The sequence below is a fragment of the Ammospiza caudacuta genome, chromosome 1, assembly GCF_027887145.1.
Source record: "Ammospiza caudacuta isolate bAmmCau1 chromosome 1, bAmmCau1.pri, whole genome shotgun sequence".
In the NCBI taxonomy this organism is placed as follows: Eukaryota; Metazoa; Chordata; class Aves; order Passeriformes; family Passerellidae; genus Ammospiza; species Ammospiza caudacuta.
The window spans coordinates 2,243,209-2,269,927 of NC_080593.1; the positions used below are offsets into that span (position 1 = coordinate 2,243,209).

Consider the following 26,719-nt stretch of genomic DNA (forward strand, 5'->3'; position numbering starts at 1 on the left):
AGGGAATCTCTTAGCCCAGGAGTTCATGGAGGATGGCTGAAACAATGTTCCAAGGAGAAATGATCCGTCAAACTACATAGACGACAAAGGTGAAGGTCAACTGGTGTCTAACCCCAGTGTGACAGGCACTTATTTCCACATGGTTGGACCTCATGAAAATTCAGTCTACAGGATAAACAAAACAAAAAGAAAACAAAACAAAAAACCCCAAAACAAAACAGCAACACAGCTGGGTCACCTGTACCCTACAAAGTGCTTATGTCTCAACATAGCTTCCAGATGCCAGAAGGTCAATCAAACCCTGTTTGTCTCCATAAGCAGTTCTCCAAGCTGGCCCAAGTGCAGCAGCAGCCGCGGGTCGTGTCAGTCCTTGCAGGTGTAAACCTCCTCCCTCTGGGTGCACTGCTTGCACTCCACATAGCAGCACCAACGCACCTGGCACTGGCACGGGCGCGTCACCACCCGGCTCTGCGTGTTGTGGCCCCGGCCGCAGCAGATGCTGTCGCAGTTCTTGTCCTTGTAACACTTCCGTCCCGACGTGCCGGGGGAATAGCGACTCATCAGGCAGAAGCTCGGGGAGTCGTCAATGTAGACGAGGTCCGTAGTCCTTGGGATTTGATCGCTGTGGCCGGGGATGGATTTTTTAGGGGGGGAAATGTCGCCTTCCCCCGTGGCCTCGTTGGTGGTGCTGCCCACCTTGAGCGAGGTCTCGTACTTCTGCTTCAGCTGCTTGCCGATCTCGTGGAAGGGGGAGAGCTGCCTCCAGCACGTCCGGACGGTGCAGGAGCCGGACACGCCGTGGCATTTGCAGGTGGTCTCCACACCGGCTTTGATGACCTGCAGACACACACACGGCCCCAGAGAGAATCAGTCATCAAAGCATCAAGTAAAACATGATATTTTCTAGAAGATGCTTCAGGGACACAAAGTTGATGACAATACATCTGTTGCAATCAGACAGAAAACGCATCCTACAAGAAATATTTGAAAAAGATCTCAGTTCCCAGATTATGACATTCAAAACACATCCTACAGGAAATGCTTCAAAAGGATCTCAGTTCCCAGAGTATGATATTCAGCTGTAAAAACTTTGCTTAATTGGCTAATTAAAGATACTAGAAAGGTGCACAAAGATTGTCCAGTGCTGCCACTCATTTTGTAGATAGAGATCTGAAATTGTGATACAACTAAGAGATTAATACATATTTTAAGACCTATTTATCTTTGTCAGTAATAAGTAGGTAAGATATAAAAGTGGAAGAAACAGAAAGAGGTGGGGTGGCACATGCTCCAGAACAGAAATGTGGATGATAGGAACCTTCTCCATACCACAGGACCCCAAACCCAAGTACAAGAAGAAGCAATCTTAGTTTAGCATCATCAACTGACTGATGCCAAACAAAGGATCCAATTCTTTTCAAATCAATGTAAGAAAGAAGTTTCACAGCACAAAACAACATCCATCTACTTAGAAACAGCATTGGAATGTTCCATCTCTGCTTCTCCAGAGAGAGATTTACCTGGGGTACCTCCATGGGCAACACACGAGCAGAGATGTTATTTGGACAGCCACACATACCCCACATTTTGCCCACAGATTATGAACACAAATTTGTATTTCTAATTCTCCCACCCTGCCCCTTCCCCAAAATTAGATTCTGTTGACTTTAAATGGGTAAGATACAGCCACCCCTTAAATCAGCAGGTAAGGACAGAGTTTGTTTGACAAAGCTGGGTCCTGACAAGGGACCAAAGTACTGTTGAAAGTGCCCTTCCTTTGGGCATCTACGGTACCTAAAAAAGAAGAAAACAACCTCCCCCCATGCCCATGATGGCATCTGGCTCTGCTGTGGCTTCCTGACAGCAGAGGACTGGCTGCAGTCCATTTCCTGACCATCCAGTTCTTAATTATTTGGCTGCACAAATCCTGCTGAGCCCCATGTGCAACCGTGCAATAGGTCATGGACTCGGAATTGGGGCCTGGCCCAATTGTGATATTCCAGAAACATTTTTAGAAAGACAATATGCATAATGCAGCCTTCAGCAGAGCCTGTCCAATGGTCACACTTCATTCCTGTGACAGCCAGAGACCTTTGCGAGTGCAATCCAATAATACACAGTAGCATTCAGAGCGGTGACGGGTTACAGGGGGAGATGTGTTGCTGGTTATAGCGCTCAGCTGGGATGCCTTGGGTAAGGGCTGTCACGCTTTGTGTGCCAAAGTGTCTCGCCAAGTCCACAAGAAATCCCACAATGTCAGACAAGAGCGTGCAGAACACATTTCAACACCGAGGGGGAGGGGGGAAAACCCCAACCCTCACCCGTCCCCTCCCTGGTGTAAAGTCCCGTTTCACTGCTTGTCCAGAAGTGAGAGCTGAGTTCGTGTGAAACAAAGCTCCTCCACCTGATTTCACGCCCACACCATCAGCAAAGCGGGCAGAAATTGCTGGGATACTTGGGAAAGGGCTGCACACTGCAGTCATTCATCACTTCAGGCTTTCCTCAACCTTTCCTCCTCCCACAGCACATTTGCATCTGCTCCACCTGGAAAAGGAGGCAACCCCCATTGCCCAGGAGTTGGGAAAGCAAGAAACCAACAGGAACTGGCTCAGCTTGCAGTCCTGCTCCTGGGCTCGGAGCTGATTGAACAAGACAGGGTCATGGAACTCAGGAAGGGAACCTGGACTCGGGGCTGTTCTTGTCAGGAGCCACCTCTCTGGAGCTCTGTGGGAGTGCTGACGTTGCAGGAGCGCTGCAGCCAAGGCGTCCACGTGGGGCTGGTGGATACAGCCCAACACGTGTTGGAAAACCTGATCCTGATGGATTGGCAGCTGGCTGATGGCGCAGGACCTTCAGTCAGGTGTAAGCATGTAGGTTTAGGCACTTGAATCACACCAGCCAGCCAGGGTTGACCTCACCGAGGCAAACACTCGAGTTTAAACACCTCAGTCTGAGAAACACCTCAGAACTCTCATCGCAGTCAGGGCAGCCAGAGCAGGGCAGGACCTGCAGTGAGGCAAACACCTGCTCCACTGAACAGCTCTCCAGGCTCCCTCTGACAGCTGAGCACATCTCTATCTCCAACAGGAACCTGGGGACCCAGCCCACACAGAGGCTCCTTATTTCAGGGGAGTCTGTGAGCAGAATCCTGCCCTCTGGGTGAAACTCAGGTGTTTAAATATCTCCATCTTGCAGTAATTGAGGTGTTTTAAAACATTCTCATCACACCAGCTGTCCCTCCACCAGCATAAAGGTCCCTCAAGGAGTACTAATAAGTGTATTTGGGTAGATTAATTCTATTCTCCTCATCTGGGCTCAAACAAAGTTCCACATGAACCCCAGTCTGGATTTTCCTGACTCGCTTCTAGCTCCTTGTTAAGCAGTGGCTGGGACAGCTCTGGTGGACCAAAGCATAAAAGGTTTCCATTGTCCCTGTCCCCATGAATGCAGCAGTTCATGAAATCCAGCATGTGGATTTTCCTGTGGCTGCCATGCAAGCGCGGTGCATCCTGACCGCCCCGTAAAGCCTCTCCTGGAAGGACCGGGAAGGGCTCAAGAATGTTACGAGGCAGCAAGAGTGAAAATCCTAGAAAAATTCCCTGCCCAGGCAGCCTCCCCTGCTGCTGTCAGTCACGCTGCAGCTCCTCGAGGCGCTGTGTGATGGGCAACTGCTGCCTGCAGCCCCAGCCACCCACAAGCCAAAATGAATCTTGGCAAAGCCCTTCTGGTTCCCGTCCCGCTCCCCAGCTTCCACAATGACCTTTCCTCCTCTTGGTGCAAGCTCCTGTCAGAGACACTTAAATCCACCTCATTTCTTCAGGAAGCAGAGCAAGACTGATCCAAGTCAGCAGGTTGCTTGGAGAAAGCTTTGCTGGCTGGATCCTGGGACAAATGTCTGGATCGTGCTTTCAAACTTGAAGGTCTTCTATCCTTCTTCCAGCAGAGAAAAACACAGTTTTTATAGCCAAAGAACTCTTAGTTAGATGAGGAAGAGTAAGGTTTTACCATATAAAATCATATTTCAGGAGCTGTAGCAGCTCCTGCTTTCTTTTCAAGGCTCATCACAGTTCAGAGCCTGATTTACCTCCATCCTACACAGACCTGAACCTGTTCTGAGCTCACCACTGAATAATCACTTCATCCACACCAAGGATGTGGCCACCTGCACCTTTGTCACAGATATGAAGCAGAATGGCTCAGCTTCCATGCAAGGCACAAAATATTTCATGCTCCCCATGGCCCCAACTCCACAGATACCACACAGGGTTGTAGTAACTCAAGAGTAGCAGCAACAAGGAGCATTCCTTTTGTACTGTGTGCTGTAGAGAGCTCCTACCATGAAATCAAAGCCAAACAAAGACAAGTGGTGGGTCAGGGATGGCATCACACATGGGAATTCTGTCCTCCCACTCTCCTCTGAACAAACACCTGGTCTGGCAGTATCAAACAGAACAGCTTGGGAGGAAAATAAGGATTTTTAGCTTGACATAGGAACACAAATTCCCACTGACCTTGCTGTGAGAACACCCAATACTGACAAAATCAGAATGAGGGAAACACAAAGCAAGACAGAACCATTTTTCTTGGGGTTTTCCAACTCGGAGGAAACCAGATAGCTCTGCTGGACTGCCTTCCCAACTGGCTTTACATGGGGAAAAGGGATCACAGCAGAGCATTGCTATGCAACATGTAATCCTTCCTCCCAACAATGGTGCGCCGCGAAGCTCAGACTGAGTGCCCCCGTCATGATCAGTCTCAGACATGCTGCAACACACAATTTCTCAGTGTTTTAGCTGAAACGCCGAGGACAGGATTCCCATTCATTCCCAGCTGGGTCACGGGGCTCTGGCAGTGGTTTTTTTTTTGTTGTTGTTTTTTTTTTTTTTTCAGACAACTCTTGTCTGGGCAGCAGCAGCCCAGGGCCGACACCCGGCCGTGGGAATTCCGCACTCATTGCTCCGCTGTCGTCATGGCTGGGCTGCGGCTCCAGGGCTTCAAACCATTCGCTATGGTTTGGGGGAGAGGAGGCAGCAAAGCCTCCTCGCAGGCAGATCATCCAGGGAAAAGCCTTGCCTGGCTTTGGGAAGGGCTTTGGGATGCCTCCCCACAAATCCAATCCTCTCTGTCCCCTCTCCAATTTAAATAGGCTTAGTCATTCTCTCTCAGCTCGAGTATTAACGTTTGTTTGGACAGCAGCCACGGTCCCCACACACAACCAGTGGACCAGACTTGTCCCTTCACACTGGCCAATGCCACTGGCTAAACTATAAAAATTTCACAAATTGTTTGTTGTCATCCTTTATTTTTTTTCTTCTACTGTGTTAAAAACCCTTCTTTTCAGCCTGTTCTCAACCTGCTTTTTCAGAACAGTTTTCCCCTCCCACTACCCTTCCCTTTTTAAAAAATGGGAACAATCATATTTCAGTGACATAGGTATTAAAACACAAACATTTAAGCATAGAACAACATAACCCTACTTAAAACTGAGAACTTCAGAAGTATTTTCCCCATGCTCAGTATTCCTAGCATGCTTCCCATGCTAAAAAAGCTCCACATAAACAACCAACTGCAATCACTTATGGGACACAGCAAGTAATTTTTTTTCCAGAGTATTGATTTCCAGGCCTAAGAAAGGCTTTGGCTGAGCCATTCTCAGCCTGAAAGGAGAGGAAAATCCAGAGAGCACGCCTGGGCATTCCTACCTGTCATAACCTGCAGCAATTAATACCAGTGGTGGCCCTGAAAACTGATCTGTACATTAAGAGCTCTTCTCAGGCTGTTATTCGCTGGGTTTGATTTGTACCTTGGTAAACATGTGATGCCCCATTTCTCACTGCAAACACATCCCTAAAAAACTGCCAAGAAGGATGCTTTATGTCTTCTGGGTTTTTTGCATGCACCAAGTGGATTAAGGTCCAAAATAGCGATTATTACAGACCATGAAGGTGCAGCAAAGCCTGGAATTGGACTGGAACTGTGTTAATGAGCAGGAACTGTGAGAGACTGGATGGTCAGTGCTTGTAAACACTGTCTCTGCAACAGGAGAATTGTGCCTCCCTCCGCCTGTGTGTGACCTTTAGTGAGTCACTTAATCTTTCTGGGTCTCAATTTCCCCCCTCTGCCCAACGGAGCTCCAGAAATGAAGAGGGTGGCATGCTCTGATAACGTGTTATGTGATAGCTCATGAAGTTCCTCAGACAGATGATAGCTGGGCAAACATCTCCCTGATATGGAGAGTGCATCTCCAGCCCTCCAGAGAGATCCCTGCCAGCGCTGCCTGGGGGGGAAAAGCCATTCCTCAGATGGAATTCCAAAATAAGCAAGTCAACAGCAAGGGAAAGACCAGGCACCTCCCTCTATCCTCTCCAGAGCATCCCAGATGGCTCCAGGTGTAGCTGTCTCAGGGTGGATCTGGAATTGAAGCCTACAAGGGTGACCAGGACCATGAAGGGCTTGGGACAAAGCGACCTTTAAGGTAGGTCCCTTCCAACCCAAGCCATTCCAGGATTCTGTGATCCTTCAGAAACACTTGCTCTGCACACACCAAAGCATCTTGTGCAAAAAAGCCTCATGAAAGGAACCAGTTTTAAAGCAGGAAACTGCTGGAAGAGAGATCTTTTCTTCTTCTCCATCTCTACCTCCCCAAAATTTTGTATTAAACACTCAAGACAACTGTGGTTATACAAGGACTTCAGGCAAAGGTTTGTGGAAGGATGAAGGAAAAAGGCAGTGAGAACATGATAATTCTTTTTCGAGGGTAACAGCAGCCCCTTTTAATTGTGCTCCTCATGAAAGGAACCAGTTTCAAAGCAGGAAACTGCTGGAAGAGAGACCTTTTCTTCTTCTCCATCTCTACCTCCCCCAAAATTTTGTATTAAACACTCTCAGCTCTCAAGACATAAACTTCAGGCAAAGGTTTGTGGAAGGATGAAGGGAAAAGGCAGTGAGAACATGATAATTTTTTTTTTCCTAGGGCAACAGCAGCCCCTTTTAATTGTGCCCCTTGGATCTGTAAGACATGCTTGACCAGACATACCTCTGGAAGAGGTCAGCACTCCTGGGATTAAGAAACTTAGCAACGCTCCAGAGAGGGAGTTGGAAAGTCATGTTTAATGATACTTGGCTGAGAAACTGGGCAAATTTAATTAAAACATCACTTACTCAAGCCCAGTGGAACTAATTGAGTGCTCTAATATTCCGCCTTTTCATTAATGGGTTACAAAAGAGGGCTGCACTTGTGTGTACAAGGGGGAAAAGGGGGGAGGATGGAGAGAAGATGAGAGCTTTAGCAAGGCTGCCTGGGCTTCATTTAATATAACTCAGAAACTTCATTGCTGGCAATGGAGCTTTAATACAGTTGACTTGTCCCCCCAAAACACCCTCTCCACCCAAGACCCCTCGGAAAGAATGGCTGAATAAGGGAGAGTAGATCTGGCAAAGGAAGGGAAATTGCTTTTTTAATAAGTGGTCTATTCAGAGCTCCTGCTTTTCAATAAAGAGAAGGCTGGAGAAGTCCTGGTCTAATTACCTCATCCTCACACTAGACAAGCTCACCCTTTCATTAACCACTGAGGTCATATCATATAACTTGGTGAGCCACCACGGGCACAACATGTTCAGTGATTATTTCACTGGTGGCAGCAAAATTACAGGCAGCCCATCAAGGTTGTAAAAAGCAGAAGTGAATTCATAATTAAATGAGAACGTCTACCAAGAGACACTAAAACTAGGCGGGATAGGATCATGTCACCCTCGCAGAAATACAGGGATTGTTTGCTGGTGTGACACCATGGAGAAACTGGTGTGGTGACCAGGAGGGGAGATGGTTGCTTGCCAAATTAGTCAGTCCAGCACAGGTCCTTTTTTTTTCTGCTGGGCCTCAAGGGACTATTTGTATGTTTTGCCATGGTTGGGAGTAATTAGATGGGAGAAATGACATGTAAAGAATCAGTGAGAGACCACCAAGCTTGTGCTGTATCATTGGTAGAGACTTCTCCACTCTCTCAGTGAACACACACATCCACACACTGAAAGAACTTCAGCTCTAAACTCCTCAGCTCCAAAATGGCAAAAATCAAGGCTGTCTGCACCCCTCTACTGCCTCTGATCAACCCCAAATCAAACCCAGATGAGTTATTGTTCCAATAACCACGGTAGGTGAGTCCAAAGGGGTTTCAGACTGCTGCAGTCACTGAGAAAACTCTGCTTGATAGTGGCAAAGTCTTTATGGTAGGAGTTGGTTGGTGGGCAGCCTCTTTGAAGGCACAGAAAACGTGCTGAGAATCATTTTTAACTCAGTACCTTCCTCAAGGGAAATATCCACAAGCTCAGCAAGAAATGCAGTGGTGCTCTCAGCCTCCATCCCCTCATCCCTGCACTTGCAGTGGGAACAGGAGGTAGAGCAGAGCTCAAACCTGGTATTGATCCACACTTGAGAGCAAGCAGTGCCAAAGACAATCCATCCACCACATCAAGAAGGTCAAACTGGTTTCAATATTCTGGAATCTGAATTAAGCACTGCAAGTTTTGACTTTGTAGTCACAGAGCCGGCCTGGGTCCTCACTCTGATCATCATCTTACTGACACCAAATTGTGCCAGGGGTTTAAAGCCAAATATCCTAACCATACAAATGTGTGTTCTCCTGATCTTCTACCACCATCCTCCTGAAAGTTTCCTCCTCAGCATTCCCTCCTTCTCTGCCTGGCTCCATGGTGGAGCTGTGAGCCTGCTGGGCTCCTTGGCTTGGCTTTCCACCATGCCATGGCCCAATGAATTATTATATCCAGCAGCACAAACAGAGAAATCATTTCAACTGCTGCTGCAAACAGGCAAAGGAGAGCTGTCACACAGCAATCCCAGCTTGACAGAGATATTGTGGGTGGACGAAAATAGGAGCAGTGGATCACTGACCTGCAGCAGAGGTCTGAGACTTGGGTTGCCAGGAGGGCTCTGGGTGTCTGGACAACCGTCACAACTGTTACTCAGCTGTTCAGCTGCAGATACCACACTGAGAAACCACTGCCAGTGGCCACAGTCCCACTGTGCCAAGGGGAGTGCAGGCAGAGGATGCTGGAGAGTCCTGCATCTTCCCCTGGGAGCTAACTCACAAGGATCAGGACACAGAAGGGAAGGTTCAACCTCTCAGCTCATCCTTGGAGTTTGTTTAGCTCAGAGTTGTGCAGTGTAAAGCACAGATGATAATTAAGGACACGAATCCTAAATCCAAGAGTGGCCTCAGCCATATGGACATCCTGACTGCAGCTCCTGGGATTGGGAACACTGGGAGTTGAGCCAAACCCATCTGGGAGGTTTTTAGCCCTGCCACTGTTGGTGGATATTCCTGGAGCCACAAGAACGTGCCAGAGTCACATCCTTGGAGGTTTTGATGGGACTGTATTGTGTGACTCAGGAATGAGAGGAGAGCCAGGACATCTCAGAGAAACATCCAGCATGGAATCACTGCCTCCATGGGCCACCTTCTCCACTGCCATCCCATCTGCTGCACACTCAACTCCAAAAGATGGGACAGAGCAACCAACACCAGGGTTGAGACAAGTCCCATCATCCTGCAAAGCCTGTTTGACACGTCAGGGAGCTGCCACAGGAGCTCAGAGACACTGAGCCCTTTAATCCAGAGCAGGAAAGCTGTCAGCCAAAACCAGACACCAGCTAAATCCAGGATATTTCTAATCCTGATCTCAGCGCTGTCTAGGAGCATCTGGTAGCAGGGAGAGGGGGAGACACTTTGCTGGCCAGCCCTGGCTGGTGGCATTCCCCAATGCCCCAATTCCGTTGCGAGGAATGACATTTTATACATAGACACAGCAACAACTGAGCTGGGGTGGCCATTCCTAGAATGCACAACTGGCTGGGCTGCATTTGCCTGGGAAACTGGAGACCCAGGTCCCCCATCCCAGCCCCAAGCCTGCATCCAATCACACAGACAATAACAAGGCTCGAGGGCTATTTCTGGCCCTGCAGTATGTCCCCCTTGGAGGTTGGTGCAATGAAACACTGATCCTAAGCACCTGTGCTGGCCAATCTGAGGGATTTTCGTGTTGGAGCAACTCTAGGCTAGGTACAGCCAAGCATTTTATGGGAGAAGGTGGAAAGCCTCTTCCTTTTCCCCTTGCTGGGATGACCCAGCACTCGCAGACACTTTGTCCTTTACATCTGTCATGGAAAATGCTGAGCTGGAAAGGGACCCACAGGGATCATCGAGTCCAAATCCTGGCCCTGCATGGGACAAACCCAAAAATCACACCATGTGTCCCAGAGCATTGTCCAAATGCTTCCTGAACTCTGGCAGTCCTGCAGAGAGGCCCCTAGGCAGCCTCAGAGTTGGTGTAAAGAGCAGGAAGAGAGGATAAAGATGGGAAAAGGAAAAAGGCACTCTACAACCAAGCACCATCTCCCCCTCTAGGTGACACAGGAGGTTTCTGTGCTCTAGGTGACACAGAAGACAAAACTGAAGGGGCTATTAGGTCTGAGGTCAGCCAGAAATTAATCTCTCCACCCTGGTTCCCTGCCAGCTGTTTCTCCAGCCAGTTTTAAAGAAACCTGGCCAAGGAGATGCTACACTGTCCACGCTCTACTCAGCTGCTGCAAGAGAAGCATCCCTCAAGGATGTGTTGTGGCAGCATAAAACCTTTCTTCCATTTCTACCTCATGTAAGCCTTTCCATCCCTTTGTGGTGTGAAATCCTTTCCTCCTTGTGGGGAACCAGCAATCTTTATCTCCACCTCATATTTCCTAAACCTGGCCAGTCCCTTTCCTTTCCCTCTAGTCTCTCTCTAATGGTTTTGCACAGTCAAAACCAGGGCATGATCCCACAGCTCAGCCTTCCCCCCTCCAGAAGGAGCATCACTCCATCCATTTCACCTCCAACACTCCTATCCCACACCCAAGAACAGCATAATTCCCTCCAAAGCCCCACAGCAGCCTGAACCCACCACTCCGCGGCGCCTTCAACGCACCTTCATGCCCACCAGGTTGTTGTGGAAGTCCACCCTGGCTCGCAGGTCCTTGTTGGGCTTCCTCCCCAGGAACTCCTTGACGAACTTGTTGCTGTACTTGAGGTTGTCCCCGCAGCCTCCCCACTGCCAGGCCTCCCTGTTCTCCAGGTCGGGCGCCTCGTCGCAGGTGCAGCGCTCCATGCGCCCCGCGCTGCACGCCTTGGCCATGGCGTGCGTCAGCCCCGCCGAGGAGATGGCGTACAGGAAGGCTGTCTCCTTGAAACCTGCAGGGACAAGCAGGGACAGGCTCTAGCTGCAGCTTAAAGTGTTGGGGGAGATGAAATAGGAAAGCCTTATGAATATGATTTTCTGGCAAAAGATTTTGAGAATATGGACACTATAAGCGAGATTGAAATGAAAGCAAGTTTGAGATACCTCAGTTACTGAATGAACAATGGGACAACAATGGTGTGGCCAGCTGAAGGTAATCCCCTTTTGATGAAACAACACCCTCTGCTTGCAGACAGCTCCAAGGGGCAGAGCAGACCCTGCCAGCTTGGCAGAAGGGACCCAAAGAGGAGTTTTTAGGGTTTAAAATGTAACACGGTACAGTAATGTACTGATTCTTATAGGCTGTATGTAAATGCTGTAGGATTTGTATATTGTACTAGATTGGTTAGTGAGAATCAGAATATTCAACACAGAAGATGATTTATTGTATTGTAACGGGAACTTCGCTCTCTTACCTTTGTCTCTTAGCTCTTACCTTTCGTCTTTTACTTCTTTTACTTTGTCTCTTAGCTCTTGCCTTTTACGCTCTTACCCCTTTTACTCTCTTATCCTTTTACTCTCTTACCCTCTCATCTTCTCCCCACCTCTCTCAGTCCTGCTCTGAGCTGTGGCTGGCAGCTCCCAGCAGGGCCCTGCACCCAGGCCCTTTGCAATAAACCCCAAGTTCCACAACCTGGCTGCAGAGATCTCTCATCTCCATCCATACCCACTGTGCTACCCTCCATCAATCCTACATTAAAGAAAGGAAAAACTCACAGGAAATGGAGGTAAAGCCTATCGGGAGAAGAGCGTGAGTTGCGTCATGGAGTAAGAGAGTGGTAAGGTTGGCAGGTGAGGCAATTCACAAAATCAGAGGGTTTTGGGAAAGCTGCAAAAGGCAGGCCCCAGAGGCAGTAGAACTGTGATTAGAGCTAAGCAGTAGCCATGAGATAGGTCAGCAGAAAAATTATTTAAACTATAAAAAAGCAAAGACAAATAGAACAATGGTCTGTGTATTAACCCTTGTCTAGAATAACTCTCTAAGCTACAGAAAAGTTTATCTAGTGAGATATTAGGAAGTTTGAAGCTTAATAATGGAGCTGTGTGCATTGTGTTTTAAGGCTCACAAGCAGATACTGTATTTGAAATAAGCAAACATTGTTTTAACCAAAGGTACCTGTGCTTACAGTGATTGGATGGAACTACTGTCAATGTGCTTTTGCTTTGTGTGATTGGTCAAAAAACTTATAAAGTAAATTGTAACATAAATTCTTCGTCTGCTGCCTGGGATGTGAGCTGGTGGCATCTTCCCATTGTCATAACCATGGAATGGGACTGATGCTGGAAGATAAAACAGCTCAAGGCATGTTCCACAACATCCCCGTCCCGTTGGTGATTTGTACACAGCCCCCAGCCGGTGACAGAAGGGACCATGGGGGGGCAGTTGGTGGCACCTCCCTGCTCCAGCAGGGCCATCCCACAGCTCAGGGCTCAGGATTGCATCCAGACTGCTCTGGAATATCTCCAATGAAGGAGACTCCACACCAGGGCTCAGTCACTGCCTGGGAAAGAAGTTCTTCCTCATGTTCAAGTAGAATTTCCTGGGCACCAATTCCTGCCTGTTCCTCCTGTGGCACTGCTGGGCACCACTGGGAAAAGCTGTGCCCTCCTGACTCCCTCACAGCATGGGAAACTCTACTTGCATCACTGATGGTGAACAGGGCACAGGAGAGGGCAAGGAATGATGGACAGAGTGGCACAAGGATTCAGGAATGCCCATGGAATCTGGCCAGCTCGGTGCCTGTCACTCTGTGTCACTCACAGTCTCTGCCTGAAAATGGAAAGAGTTGAGCAAGAGTTGTCCCATCCCTGGAAGTGTCCAAGACCAGGCTGGGCAGGGCTTGGAGCAACCTGGGATAGTGGAATGTGTCCCTCCCCATGGCAGGGGGTGGAACTGGATGAGCTCTAAGGTCCCCTCAGAGCCAAAGCTTTGACTCCATGAAGAGTTGGACCGGAAATGGAGGTACCACAGCTGCTACCAAAGGGACACCAAACTGCAGAACCCAGCAGAGGCTTCCAATCCTCCTCACTCTTCCCTTTCCTCCTGAATCAAATCACTGGGTCCTGCTCCAGACTGGCAGAATTGTTGACAGATGACACCTGAGGGCTGGGAAGCAGGAGATGTGTCACCCAATGCAGCATCTCACTCAAAAAAACCCAGTTTACACCTCAAACCTCCATGCACAGCCTTTCTTTACACCTCCACACTCACCTGCAGGGATGTGACAGCATCCACACCCCTGACAGGCAAGTGACACCCAGAGGGACCCAGGGTTTCAATCCAAATTATAAAAGCCAGAAATAAAAAGCAAACATGGCAGTATTTATAGCTGCCCATTCCCCAGCTATGGAAGCTGTAAACGACTGCATATTTGAGATGCAATTCCAGAACGGCTTTGGATGGGACTCAAGAAATCCCCCACTCAAAAATAACACAAGTGGATGGTGACAGTAGTGGATATATCTGTGAGCTGGTGTGTCAACCAAGGACATGCAGAGACACTGCCAGGTCATTTTTGGAACTGTTCCTTGGGAGGTTCATGACACTCCAAGCAAACTCATGTGGCCATTCCCAGAGTCTGCCTTCCCAAAACACTCCCAGGAGCAGGAAGACTGATGGAAATCCACCCCAGGAGACCAAGGCTTGGTCCTCCCAAGGGTTCTGAGGTTCTACCTCCAAATTGTGGTAGGAATTATCCAATCATTCTACTGCTCACCTGGAAAAGGAGAACAGGAACCTTTTCATCTCTAGAAACGACGCTAAAATAAAGAAGATTCAGCTCTACATTCACTGAGGACACTGCAAAGAGTGGTGAGAGTTAAAATAACAAATTTTCTTATTTTAATATTCTGACAGCCCAGAAACACCTTCAGCACTGCAAATACTCCACTGGAAGTGGAGTATTCTAAATTCATATATTATACATATGTGGAGGGGAGTATTCTTCATATATAAGTGGAGTATCCTAAATTCTATATTCTAAATTCACACAACAAAAACTCATGGGTACCCAGATACTCCTCTGGGTAGAAACTGCCTTCTAAGCATCTCTCATCCTTTGTAAACTGTGTTTTTTCGCTAAAATCCTTGGTTTTCTCTAGGTTACACCCCAGGTTAGACTGTCAGGGGGATGCCACTACCAAAGACAGCTGTGCTCCTGGATTGGAGAATTCTTGCCACAGCCACACAGAATGAACAGACACCAGTGTCAAACAGAGAATCCTCAATGGGACGGGGTGTGAAAACCCTGCCCTGGAGCTCTGAGCCTGGAATCATGGCGTGATTTGGGTTGGAAGGAACCCTGAGATCCATCCCGTCCTGAGCAGGGACAACTTCCACTATCCCAGGTTGCTCCAAACCCCATCCAAGCTGGCCTTGCACACTCAACTCCCAGCCATCAGCCTTCTAAGCATCTCTCATCCTTTGTGAACTATGTTTTTTCACTAAAAACAGTTTTTTCTAGGTTACACCTCTGGTCTGACTGCCCACATGCCTGTCAGAGGGATGCCACTACCAAAGCCAGCTGTGCTCCTGGATTGGAGAATTCTTGCCACAGCCAGAATGAAGAGCACCAGTGTCAAACAGAGAATCCTCAATGGGATGGGGTGTGCCAACATTGCCCTGGAGGTCTGAGCCTGCAATCATGGCGTGATTTGGGTTGGAAGGGACCCCGAGATCCATCCCGTCCTGGGCAGAGACACCTTCCACTATGCCAGGTCAATCCAAACCCCATCCAAGCTGGCCTTGCACACTCAGCTCCCAGCCACCAGCGTGAATTGCTGAATTGGGCAGCCCAGCTCTCCACCCTGCTGAATCCGGAGCAGTTGTGGAATCCCAGCAGAAAGTCAGCGCCGTGCGACCACAACGCATTCCAGACCTGACAGAAAGCCAGCAGGAGCAGCTCATCTGCCAGCTTCTCCCTCTCCACAGCTTTGTCTCCACTCCTCCCCTTCCCCACACCACTGAGAGCTTCCCAAATTCCCTGTGCCCATCAGCACGGGGATCATCTCACAGCTCCCAACGAGCTCCATGTGACATTTGGCTCTGGCCAGATTTTAAAGCCATCTCCACCACGCACTATTTGATTGCACCAAGATATTTTGTAACAAGATAATGAGCTTTAAATCAATGCAGGCATTCTAAGCCCCAGTGCATTGACAGTCTGCCGGGCCTGGCTATCCAGTTTCAGCCATTTCCAAAATTGTGCACGAGGATCCAAAGAGGATAACGAGTCCCTTAAACAATCCCCTGTTATTTTAAGAAACGGGGGCTGCATCAGCCCAAGCTGCAAACCAGCAGCCAGGGTGACCAAAGTGTAAAAAAGTTTCTGCTTTTAAGTGAAAAAAGTGGGTTTTTTTCCCCTTTTTCCTTTCTGTTTGCAAAGTCCTGAAGGAGGAGAGCGACGGATTTGGAAAGCTGTGCCCTAGTGGGTGATACATGCCAGCCTTTGCCCTGGGGTACCACTTGCTGCAATGCTGAGCCAGGAACCAGCAGCTCCTGCAGAGGAGGAGGAGGAGGAGGAAGATTTACAGAGCACTGTGTTACTGCTCAGGAACAGCACCTGAAGGATTTACAGCAGCGGGGCAGGGCAGAGATGCTGCAGGGATATAAACCATGGCAGAATGAGACAGCAGCAGAGCCCTGCAGCCCTCAGAGCTCTCATTTATCACCCAGATCCCTGACAACGGGGGCGTCTCCGTGGGGTTTTAACTCCAGGCTACCCTGCCCAGGGCACAGGCAGGTCTGAAGGAACGAGCTGTGGCCTCCAGGTGTCAGCATGAGAAAGTGCTTGGCTTCCCCAAGGCACCACTAATCCAGGGACTCCTCTGGCATGCAGGGATATTTTTAAATGTCTTGCAGCTCTGGCCCGGAGCTCTTGGGTTTCATAAGGACTTTCCTTGTTTCCACCAGTCAGTGACAGTGCATTAGTTAAGCCCCGGGTGCTTCTGAATTACTCCTCCTCACTAATTAAGCCCTGCAAACCTCTGCTCTTATCTTTGAAGCCTTTCACACCCTGGCTTTTCCAGGTCCAGGCCTATTGCTGAGTGTGGGGTTTTCTGGAAGGCACTAAAGCCCTGGAGCCCCTCGAATGCTGTCTGTAAAATTGTGCTAAAATAAGAACTGGATTTTACTGGGAGGGTGGAAGAAACTGGATTATATGTGGTGGTACAAATAAAAGAACTAAAAATATCACCTTCTCCTCCAATAATCCTAATTTCTGGCCATCTCCACCTGAGTTGATGAGAACAGGTGAATTAATTACCCACTGCTCACATCCTTGGCAATAACAGATTTATTGCAAGGTTTTATTTATTATTAATCTGCAGGTTTTGTCCTGCACTATGACAGGGCTCCCCTTGCCCCCTCTAACAGGACAGCATAGAACAGTCTGGTTTGCCTTATTTCCTTAAAAAAGGCGTTTCCTCAACCTTTTTCCTGAGAGACTGGCATGATAAACAGGAGAAATAAATAGGAAAAATGAACAGGAAAAATAATAAAGAAAGAATATAAGAAAGAAATTAATAAAGAAAGAGGGGATAGCTTTGAGAGCTTCCCAACGCTCTCCTCCAGCAGCAGCTCAGTTTCCAGCAGAAATGGGCAGAAAATGCAACTGCAGAGAGCTGCACAAACAGCTCCAGCCTCCAAGGGGAGCAGCCAGGGCCAGCAGTGGGAAGCAGAGAGGGCAAGCCCATAAATTACCCCCATTAGCGCATTCTCTGCCTGCCCTGCACTTCCAGGGATGAGCTCAGGCCTTGCACGGAGCCCGTGGTGGACCTTGGGGAAGCACCACCAGCAAAGGATGGCCCAGACTGGCCATCAGGGCAGGATGAGCCCCCAGACCCCCCCAGACCCATCTCTCTTGAGGAACCTCCAGACTCATTTCTCCTGAGGAGCCCCCCAGACTCACCTCCCTTGAGGAGGCTCCCCACACTCCCCAGACTCACCTCCCTTGAGGAGCCCCCAGACTCTCCTCTCTTGAAGAACTCCTCAGACTCACTTCCCTTGAGGAGACTCCTCAGACTCATGTCCCTTGAGGAATCCCCAGACCCCCCAGACTCACCTCCCTTGAGAAGGCCCCTGAGAAATCCCCAGAACCACCTCCCCTGAGGAGCCCCCAGATTCACCTCCCTTGAGGACCCCCTGGACTCTCCTCCCCTGAGGAGTCCCCCAGACGCATTTCTCTTGAGGAGCCCCCAGACCCCACAGACTCACCTCCCTTGAGGAGGCCCCACAGACTCATTTCTCTTGAGGAACCCCTCAGACTCACTTCCCTTGAGGAGACCTTCCACACTCATGTCCCTTGAGGAATCCCCAGACCCCCAGACTCACCTCTCTTGAGGAGCCCCCAGACTCATTTCTCTTTAGGATCCCCCTAAGGCCTCCCAAACTCACCTCCCTTGAGGAGGCCCCAGACTCATCTCCCTTGAGGAGCCCCAGATCCCCAGACTCACGTCTCTTGAGGAGGCCCCAGACTCCACCTCCCTTGAGGAGCTCCGAGATTCATTTCTCTTTAGGGGCCCCCCAGAGCCCCAGACTCACCTCCCTTCAGGAGGCCGCAAACACACCTCTCCTGAAGAGGCCTCCCCTCCAGACCTCCCTTGAGGAGGCCCCCCAGACTCATTTCTCTTGAGGTGGCTCCAGACTCCCCTCCCTTGAGGACCCCCAAGATCCCCCATACCCCCCACCCTCAAGGACCCCCCTGCAGCCCCCAGCCCCACCTCTCTTGAGCAGGCTGGCGCGGTAGCGGCCCTCGAGGGTGCAGTTCCAGCGCTCGAAGCGGAACTGGTACTGGCACTCCAGGGCGCTCATGCTGATGGCCTCCATCAGCGTCTCGGCCACGCCGGGGTCGCGCCGGCACATCCGGCGCTGCTTCTTCTCCAGCTTCAGGCGGTCACACACCTTGTAGTGGGCCTTGACGGCCGCCTCCTCCATTTCTGAGGTCAGAGGGAGGATGGTCAGGGGTTCGTTCCCCGTCAGCCTGCAGGGAAACACGGGGACACCACGGTGAGGGCAGGGAAACAAAAAATTACTGCAAGAGTTCACAGAAGGACAAGAGACAGAAAAGCAGAGATGGGTTTAGAGAGACCTTTTGGGATGGGGACAGTCCTGCTGCAGCCCTGGAGGAGACCTGTGTGCTCTGGCCAGTGCTTCTGCCCTGCCATTAAAGCTCCTTCCTTTCACAGAATCACAGAATTCCCAAAATTCCCAGGTTGGAAGAGACCTTCAAGATCATCGAGTCCAACCCGGCCCCAGCACCTCAACTCAACCCTGGCACCCAGTGCCACATCCAGGCTTTGTTAAACACACCCAGGGATGGGGACTCTACCACCTGGGCAGCCATTCCAGAACTTTATCACTCTTTCTGTAAAAAAACATTTTCCTAATTTAGAACCTATATTTCCCTTGAGGCTGTGTGCTCTGGGTGTGTCAGTGCTGCTGCAGACAGAGCCCAGCCCCAGCTGAGCACAGGCACCTTTCAGGAGCTGCACAGAGTGATGAGGGCAGCCCTGAGTCTCCTTTTCTCCAGGCTGAGCACCCCCAGCTCAGAAATTCTCCCCTGTGAGGGTGGTGAGGCCTTGGCACAGGTTGCTTAGAGAGGCTGTGGTTGCACCATGCCTGGAAATGTCCAAGGCCAGCCTGGACACTGATCTAGTGAGTGGCATCCCCACTCAGGGCAGGGGCTTGGATCTAGATGGTATTTAAGGTCCTTCCAACCCAAACCATTCTGGGATTCCATGAAATACAGCCTGTGATAGAAATGGGATCAGGATCTCCTGGCTGAGCATCCCTGTGGACTTGATTTACAGTGGGGCTCCTCACAGTGTGTGTGCAAGGTGGCAGCAGGAAAAAGGTAAGAGGAAATATTTGGATTTATGCTCCCTACTGGATCTCAAAGAGCTTGTTTGGGCATAAATCCCTGGTCACCTCCACCACAGGACTGTGTTTAAAACTGAAAGTGGAAAGAAATCATTTCAGGTGCCTCACTGCCTGAACTTGGGGAACTGGCAAAAATACACGAGCACCACTGTCACTGGGCATAAACAAAAAAATCATCTTAGCACAGCAAGCAGAGCCAGAACCCAGCTGGGGAAGGGACAGAGGATGATTTGTCCCTTCAGAGCCCAAGAGACACCCTGAGAAAGCACAGAAAGCCACCCTGCCCTCAGCAGAGGAGATCCTGACACAAAACCCAGCAAGTCACAGCGTGAGGCTGGAGCGCAGGACACACTTTCCAGGGTCGGGATCTCTCACTGGTCAGAGTGACCCCGAGAAAAGTTCCAAAGTCTCTTTTCCCAGCCTGGCGCTTGAAGAAGGAGTCAGGGCTCTTCATTTCTCGGTCTCAAGGTTGTTTATTGTTCCTTATCTATAAAAAATTTTCTCCTGCCCTGCCGAGGTCCGTCCAGCAGGACAGTTCCAGGCACTCTGCCTCCTCTGGGCAGTGTTATGTCTTTATACTAAAAACTACATGTACAATATTTACAATTACTTCCCAATACCTCTCACCTATGTTAGACAGTGAGCTTCTACTCTAAACCAATCTGTAAGTGCCACCATCACAGCAGAAGGTGGAGGCCAAGAAGAAGAAGGAGGAAGGCTGGACACACCCAGTTCCCTCCATCTTGCCTCCTGAACCCCCACACCAAAACCCCTAAAATCTACTTTTCCACCCCATGATAACTTCACTATTATTCTACCTAAACTGTTGTGGCTTGCAGATCTTCATACAAGGTTGGTAATTTGCTCCATGGGTCATAATCAAACCCACAGGGGCATTTTGGGCTCTGTGCCAGGGTCCCTGAGCCCCCTGGCAGGGGTCTGGGCTGCTCAGGAGAGCCAGAGGGATGTCCTGGCTCCTGACATTCCAGGAAACACTGCCAAAAGCTTTTACAAGACAGAACAAGCTCAAAACCTAAAGAAACCCCATAACCCAAAGAAATTCATGTCCCTTTGCCTCACCCCCTCCCTTCTCCAGCACAAGGTCCTTGACTCTACAGTGGGCAACAAAAGATGCCAGGGGACTGTTCCTGGTGTCAAGTGACAGCTGATGGCACAGGACCAGGCTGGCATGGTCCCCAGGAGCAGAGAGGCTGCAGGAACATCTGCTGGGCTCAGGAGAGCTCTGCTGGCCAGGCTGCTGTGCCCCACTATGCTGGCTGTGCCCTGCTCCGGCCAGGTGCCAGTCCCACAGCCCATGGGGATCACCACCCCGGCATGAACAGCACCTGCAGACACATCCCACAGCCAGAAAGGAAAAAATAGATGAAAAATATGGAAATTCAGGGCTGGGAACACGCTGGAATGTTGCAGTCCTGCACTGGGGAAGGCTGGGGACATCTCCATTGCTGCAGGAGCACTGGGAAAAATGGGGTGATGGGAATGGGAGGAATGGCTCACACAGCACCTGCAGACACATTCCACAGCCAGATAAGGAAGAATGGCTAAAAAATCTGGAAATTCAGAGCTAGGAACACACTGGAATGTTGCAGTCCTGCACTGGGGAAGGTTGGGGGCTTGGACAACTCTAGTGCTGCAAGAGCAGTGGGAAAAATGGGGTGATGGCAATGGGAACCCTCTTTGCTGAGATGCTGGAAAAGCCACATCTGTCCTGCAGGAGCAGTGATTGGCTGGTTTTAATGAGTATTTCTCTGTAATTAAGGGCACTGGGAAAAATGGGGTGATGGCAATGGGAGAGGAGCTTCTTCACCCTCTTTGCTGAGATGATGGAAACCCCTTAAAGCCCCACCTGTCCTGCAGGAGCAGTGATTTTAATGCTGGTTTTAATGAGTATTTCTCTGTAATTAAGGGCACTGGGAAAAATGGGGTGATGGCAATGGGAGGGGAGCTCCTTCACCCTCTTTGCTGAGATGGAAACGTGTAAACGTGTAAAACTGAGGTGAAAATGTGCAAAACTCCACCTGTTCCACACAGGAGTGTGGAACCCAGGGCATTCCTCTGACTGCCCTAGAAGACTCAAGACCCTGGCAAAGAGTTTAAAAACCTTGGCGCAGAGTCAAAACCACCTGTGCCTTCGATTTTAGCCCACAGAGAAAACTGCCAACTTTGTGTGAAGGTTTACAAGCCACAAGAGTTTAAGTAGAATGATAGTTAATTTGTCACAAAGTGAAAAAGTAGAATTTTAAAGATTTAGAATGAAAGTTCAAAAAGGAAAATAGAGAGATCTAAGCATCTTATTCTTGTCCTCCATCTCCTGCTGTGATAGTGAAACTTCTAAATTAGTTCAGAGTAGACTGTCTAACATAAGTGATAAGTATTAAAAAATGATTGTAAATAAAGTACATGTAGTTCTCAGTATAAAAAACTAACACCACCCCAAATACAGTCAGTGTGCCACAAACTGACCTACCAAACAAACCTCAGTGAGCCAGGAAAAAAATGTAATAGATTAAAAAATAAACAACCTTAAAAACCAAAGCATCTTGACTTCTTCAGATGCAGGGCTAGAAAAAAAGACTCTTTAATACCTCAAAAGCCATTTCAACCTTTAAAAATCCAAGACAGGAGCAGTGATTCGCTGGTTTTAATGAGTCTTTCTCTCTAATTAATGAGATGCATCCTGCCAGCAGCACAGGTGCTCAGGATGCTTTAACTCCCAAACCTTGGTGCACAATGGGCATAAAATCCTGCCCTGAGTCCCAGCCAGGCACATCCAGTACAGATCCAGTCATTACTGAGGCATTGATGAGGTGCTTTAATATCAGATATATCTCAGGGAGGGAGCAAAAATGGGATTTTTAGGACAAAGATGGACAGGAAAATGTTCTCCTTCAGTTATACTCAAAGGTATTAATATCTCTAGAAAAACCCTGCGGTGATAAAAGCACAGAGGGATTGGTGGGAAGCATGAAAAAATATCTTCCCTCAAGAAGAAGAAGAAGAAGAAGAAGAAGAAGAAGAAGAAGATGATGAAGATGAAGATGAACAACAACAACAATAATAATAATAATCTGAAAGCCAAACAGCAAGGTCTATTTGAAGCATATTTTAACCCTTTCATTTCTGGTCTGTCCCAGCTGCTCCCCAAGGAAAGGGGGACATCACCCAGCTCTGGTGCCTCCCAAAACTCAGCCAAAGCTCCCACTGAACAGAGATCCAACCCTGCCTGCATTACTGCTCAGAAGCACCCCTGGAACAAGCCAAGGAGTAAATTGAGGGGGGAAAGGGGTTTTCCCTCACCAGCATGTAGAAACTCTGCCAGGTGAAGAGCAGAAGCTTGGTTTTGGGATATTTCAAAGTTCAGTTTCCTACAGATCAGCCTTCCAAAACTGGCTGATAGCAATGGTGTGTAGGTGACAAAAGTCACCTAAACATACACAAAATAAAGATCCATGGTCCAGCAGATGGTAGGAAATGGGACTCATGGTGCTTCACAGTGCCACAACTGGCAGAAGATCCACCAATGAAACACCACGATGAACAGAGATCCCATCACTGCCTGCATTACTGCTCAGAAGCACCCCTGGAACAAGCCAAGGAGTAAATTGAGAGGGAAAAGTGCTTTTCCCTCACCAGCACACAGAAACCCTGCCAGGTGAAGAGCAGAAGCCACACACACAGACCCACACACGCGTTTTCCCTCCGGGGGCCCTCGGCTCCGCACGCACATTCCAGAGGCCCTGGGGACAGGGCTGAGGGGGCACTTTGCAGAGCGTGGCATCAGTAACAAAGCCCGGGCAGAGGCAGGGAGGGCTGCCCCACCTGACACGCTGCTGCATGGAGCCCTTCTAATCCCACAAAGCCCTTTTATGCAACCTCAGCTGAGCGAGGTCCTGTAAGGCAACGGTGTCAGTCGGACGCTTTCTCAGCTCCTCACAAAGGCCAAGCTGTTCTTGCCAAGGAAATGTTTCAGGGGCTGTGTGTGTGAGTGTGTTTTTGTTTTTAACACACCTAAGCCAAGGCTGTTACAATTAAACTGCCAGCCAGAGCCCTGTGATTGTGTAATTTTGCTCCAAGAAGGGGCTGAGTGGGAGATGGAGTGGACACCTCTATGTGGAAAAAGGTTGAAACTGGATGGTCTTAAAGCCAAGACCATCTAAGCCAAACTTAGCTGTTTCTAAGCTAAGAACCAACTGTTCTAAGCCAAACTGTTTTAAGCTCAATTCCAAGATTCCAAAGGGTTCTGTGTGTGTGTATGTCCACCAGGAACCCAGAGAGAGAGCAAACAGCTCATTGCACACAACCCAGGAAGCTTTACCTCTCTGGGAGTTAACTCTGAGAGCAACATCAACCTCCAGAGTCAAGAAACTGTTCATAAAAGTCAGGATTTTGAATTTCTGCTGCAGAATTTTGCACCTTGTAGGTAGAACTCAGGATATTCTGTGAGTTTTGACCTAATCTTCCCCAATTTCTGCTCCGAGTGCAACATCCAAACCTCAGGACGGACCTGGCTTCCCCACCACCCTGACAGGAACCTTTGCAGGATCCTTTGTGCTATTCCCATTCCAGTTCCACCAGTCTGAAGCCAGGTAATCAGAAGGTTTATAATTAAATCAAGTGCCACTGGAGCTGGGATCCAAGGTGAGCTTTTTCCTCTGCTGCTCCCACCTGGAATGACAGGGCTGCTGAAATAATCCATTCTTATCCCACTTCCTCCTCTGTTAGGAAATTTCTCTTTGGTCCATCTGTACAGTGACTGGATTAATTCTAATTCCACTTTCCACATTTAACATTAATTGATGTAAAAAGCAAGACCCATCTGGTTTGCACACACTCTGCTGGCGTCACTTCCTTGGTCGTGAACTTCATCTCAAACATTACTAATTACATTTTTTTCCTGGAGTTCAATCACCCAAGGATTTGGGAGTGATCCTAAGCAGAGCCCTGGCCACAACACAGGCCAAGTTTTATCTGTGACATCATGGAATTATTGCCCTTCCAAGAGGCAACTCAAGACAGATCCTGCTTCCCACTCATCTCAGGGGTCAAGAGTTTCTATGGCCTCATCAGCTCACACTTCCATCAGTGCCCCTGGATTTTCCCTTGCTCAAGTGGGGACTTTCCTGCTGGGGATTGGAGCAGGATGAGGGAGATTCAAGGCACCTACACTGACCTGTGAGGATTCAAGGCACCTACACTGACCCTCATTTTTGAGGTGTTCCAGAGTTTCCTCTGCTGCTCCCACCTGGAATGACAGGGCTGCAGAAATTCTGCATTCCTATCCCACTTCCTCCTCTATTAGGAAATTTCCCTTTGGTCCATCTGTACAATGACTGGATTAATTCTAGTTCTACCTTCCACATTAATTTTTTCCTGTGGAATTGCCACGCTTTCAGCCCTTTTTCTTCTCTTTTCACCGCTTTTCCTTTAATAATTAAAAAAAGCTTCTGGAAACTTGACAGCTTGACCACGAGTCTTCACCACAATACTTAAATTAATGATTGCACAGCTCAAGGAGTCTGAGTTATGCTGGACACCAGGCCTATATTATTTTATTTTGCACCCAAAAACCACCAGTTGCTCTCTCTCCCCTATCATCACATTCCCACTACGTGAATCTTCCCTAAATTGATTTATCACACTCCTCCTCCCACAAAGGCTATTGAATATTTGAAGTATAAAAACCAAAAGTCCAAGAAAATAATCTGAATTTCAAGGTGAGTAGTGAAGATTTGATATTTAGAAGAAGAGTTGGACACGGAAAGTTCAACCACCTCATTCTGCACTGTCCTGTTTGGGTTTTTAAGTGTTTAGAGATTAAAGGGTCCAGATGAACTCAAAAATATCCCAGATCTCTTTATATTACAGAAAAATAAGGCTGTGGATCCTCCAAACTTCAGGCTTCCAAAATGAAATCTCACCAAGTGCTCACAAAGATTGTCCTGTCAGAATTCTCCACTTCCACCTCACCCCTTTTCCAGTGTCATTTTCCCAGTGATCCCCTGAGAGGATACTGTGACATTGTGAGGCTCAAGGAAGGTGACAGGAGGAAAAGTGTTTTTCCCAGCCTGAGGGAATCCAAACCACCCAGGCCTTTACAGGACAGAGCTGGAGCCCAGCCAGGAGTCAAACCCAGCTTTGCTAAAACTCATCTTTGCAAGTTCCACCGTCCCTCATGGCCGTGCCAGTTCTCCTCCCTCAGCTCCATTCCCTGGGCTCACCTCTCCCTGTCATTGTCCCCAAACAATGGGGCCTGGCTGTGGGAGACCAGAAATAAAGCAATTATAAACTCCAGCAAAGAGTGAAGCAATTCCCACCACAATTATGCCCAATGGCTGTTTTGATCCTTATCTTCCTCTCAATAGTGTGGCCAGAGCTTTCTTTAGGTGACAACGTCTCAAATGTCACTTCCTCCTCAGTCAGCAGTGCCCAAATCTCAGTTGGAGTTTCTAGAGGAGTCACAGCCCAACAGCAGAGGCTACTACACACACAGAATCACAGAATTCACAGAATCACACAATGACCAGGTTGGATGAGACCTTCAAGACCATCGAGTCCAACCCAGCCCCAGCACCTCAACTCAACCCTGGCACCCAGTGCCACATCCAGGCTTTGTTAAACACACCCAGGGATGGGGACTGCACCACCTCCAGGCAGCCATTCCAGAACTTTATCACTCTTTCTGTGAAAAACTTTTCCTGCTCTCCAACCTGTATTTCCCTTGGTGCAGCTCGAGGCTGTGTGCTCTGGCTGTGTCAGTGCTGCTGCAGACAGAGCCCAGCCCCAGCTGAGCACAGGCACCTTTCAGGAGCTGCACAGAGTGATGGGGGCAGCCCTGAGTCTCCTTTTCTCCAGGCTGAGCACCCCCAGCTCCCTCAGGGGCTCCTCAGGGCTTACCACAACATTACACACTCCCCAAAACACTGAGTAGGGGTGAGAGGCCTTTCCAAGCTCACAGCATGCAGGTAGGAAGCAGCCTAAACCCCACTCCAAAGGTGACCATGTGCTTGATGGGTTTTTCTAATGGAAGATTCTGGAATTTTAGGACAGAGGGAAATCCTCTTAGGTCCTTGGATCAGCTTCTGAGCAATGGGAAGGAGGAGGATAAAAGCGACAGCACAGCGGAACTTCCAACCCAGCAGACCCCACTCACCAGGAAAGGAAGGACCAGTCTCCTTATGGAATCTGCTCAAACAGATTTTTGGGGTTTATTTTTAGGGAAAAAAGGTGCAGATTCATGTAGGTTTCAATCATTCAAGCTCTCTTCAACCATGCCTGGACAGATCCATACAGCAGCTTCCTCTGAGCCGTCTCAGGATGGACACATGGACACGAAAGAATCCACAACCTCAGGTCCTACCCAGAGTTATTCCAGCATCCAGCAAAAAGGGAAAACAACAGCTGCTTCTGGACAAAATAAACCAATGGTACAAACCTCCAGCCTGTCCCTTTCCAGCACAGCTTTCCTCCAGCACTCAGCCACCACTCTGAGCCCAAAGTTCTCTTTGGATGCTACCACAGAGCTTCCCATTTTAG

At 48.9% G+C, this 26,719-nt stretch overlaps 1 protein-coding gene across 1 annotated transcript in view; it reads right to left on the reverse strand.

Moving 5' to 3' along the window:
* Positions 1 to 363: 363 nt before the first annotated feature.
* Positions 364 to 26,719, reverse strand: part of WNT9A (Wnt family member 9A) — a 59,635-nt gene continuing 33,279 nt past the window's right edge. Inside the window, exons 2-4 of the mRNA XM_058818101.1 lie at positions 18,007 to 18,266; positions 10,978 to 11,240; positions 364 to 837 (exon numbers count right to left, since the gene is read on the reverse strand). Coding sequence (XP_058674084.1) covers positions 364 to 837; positions 10,978 to 11,240; positions 18,007 to 18,266 — 997 coding nt within the window. The remainder of the gene's footprint in view (positions 838 to 10,977; positions 11,241 to 18,006; positions 18,267 to 26,719) is intronic.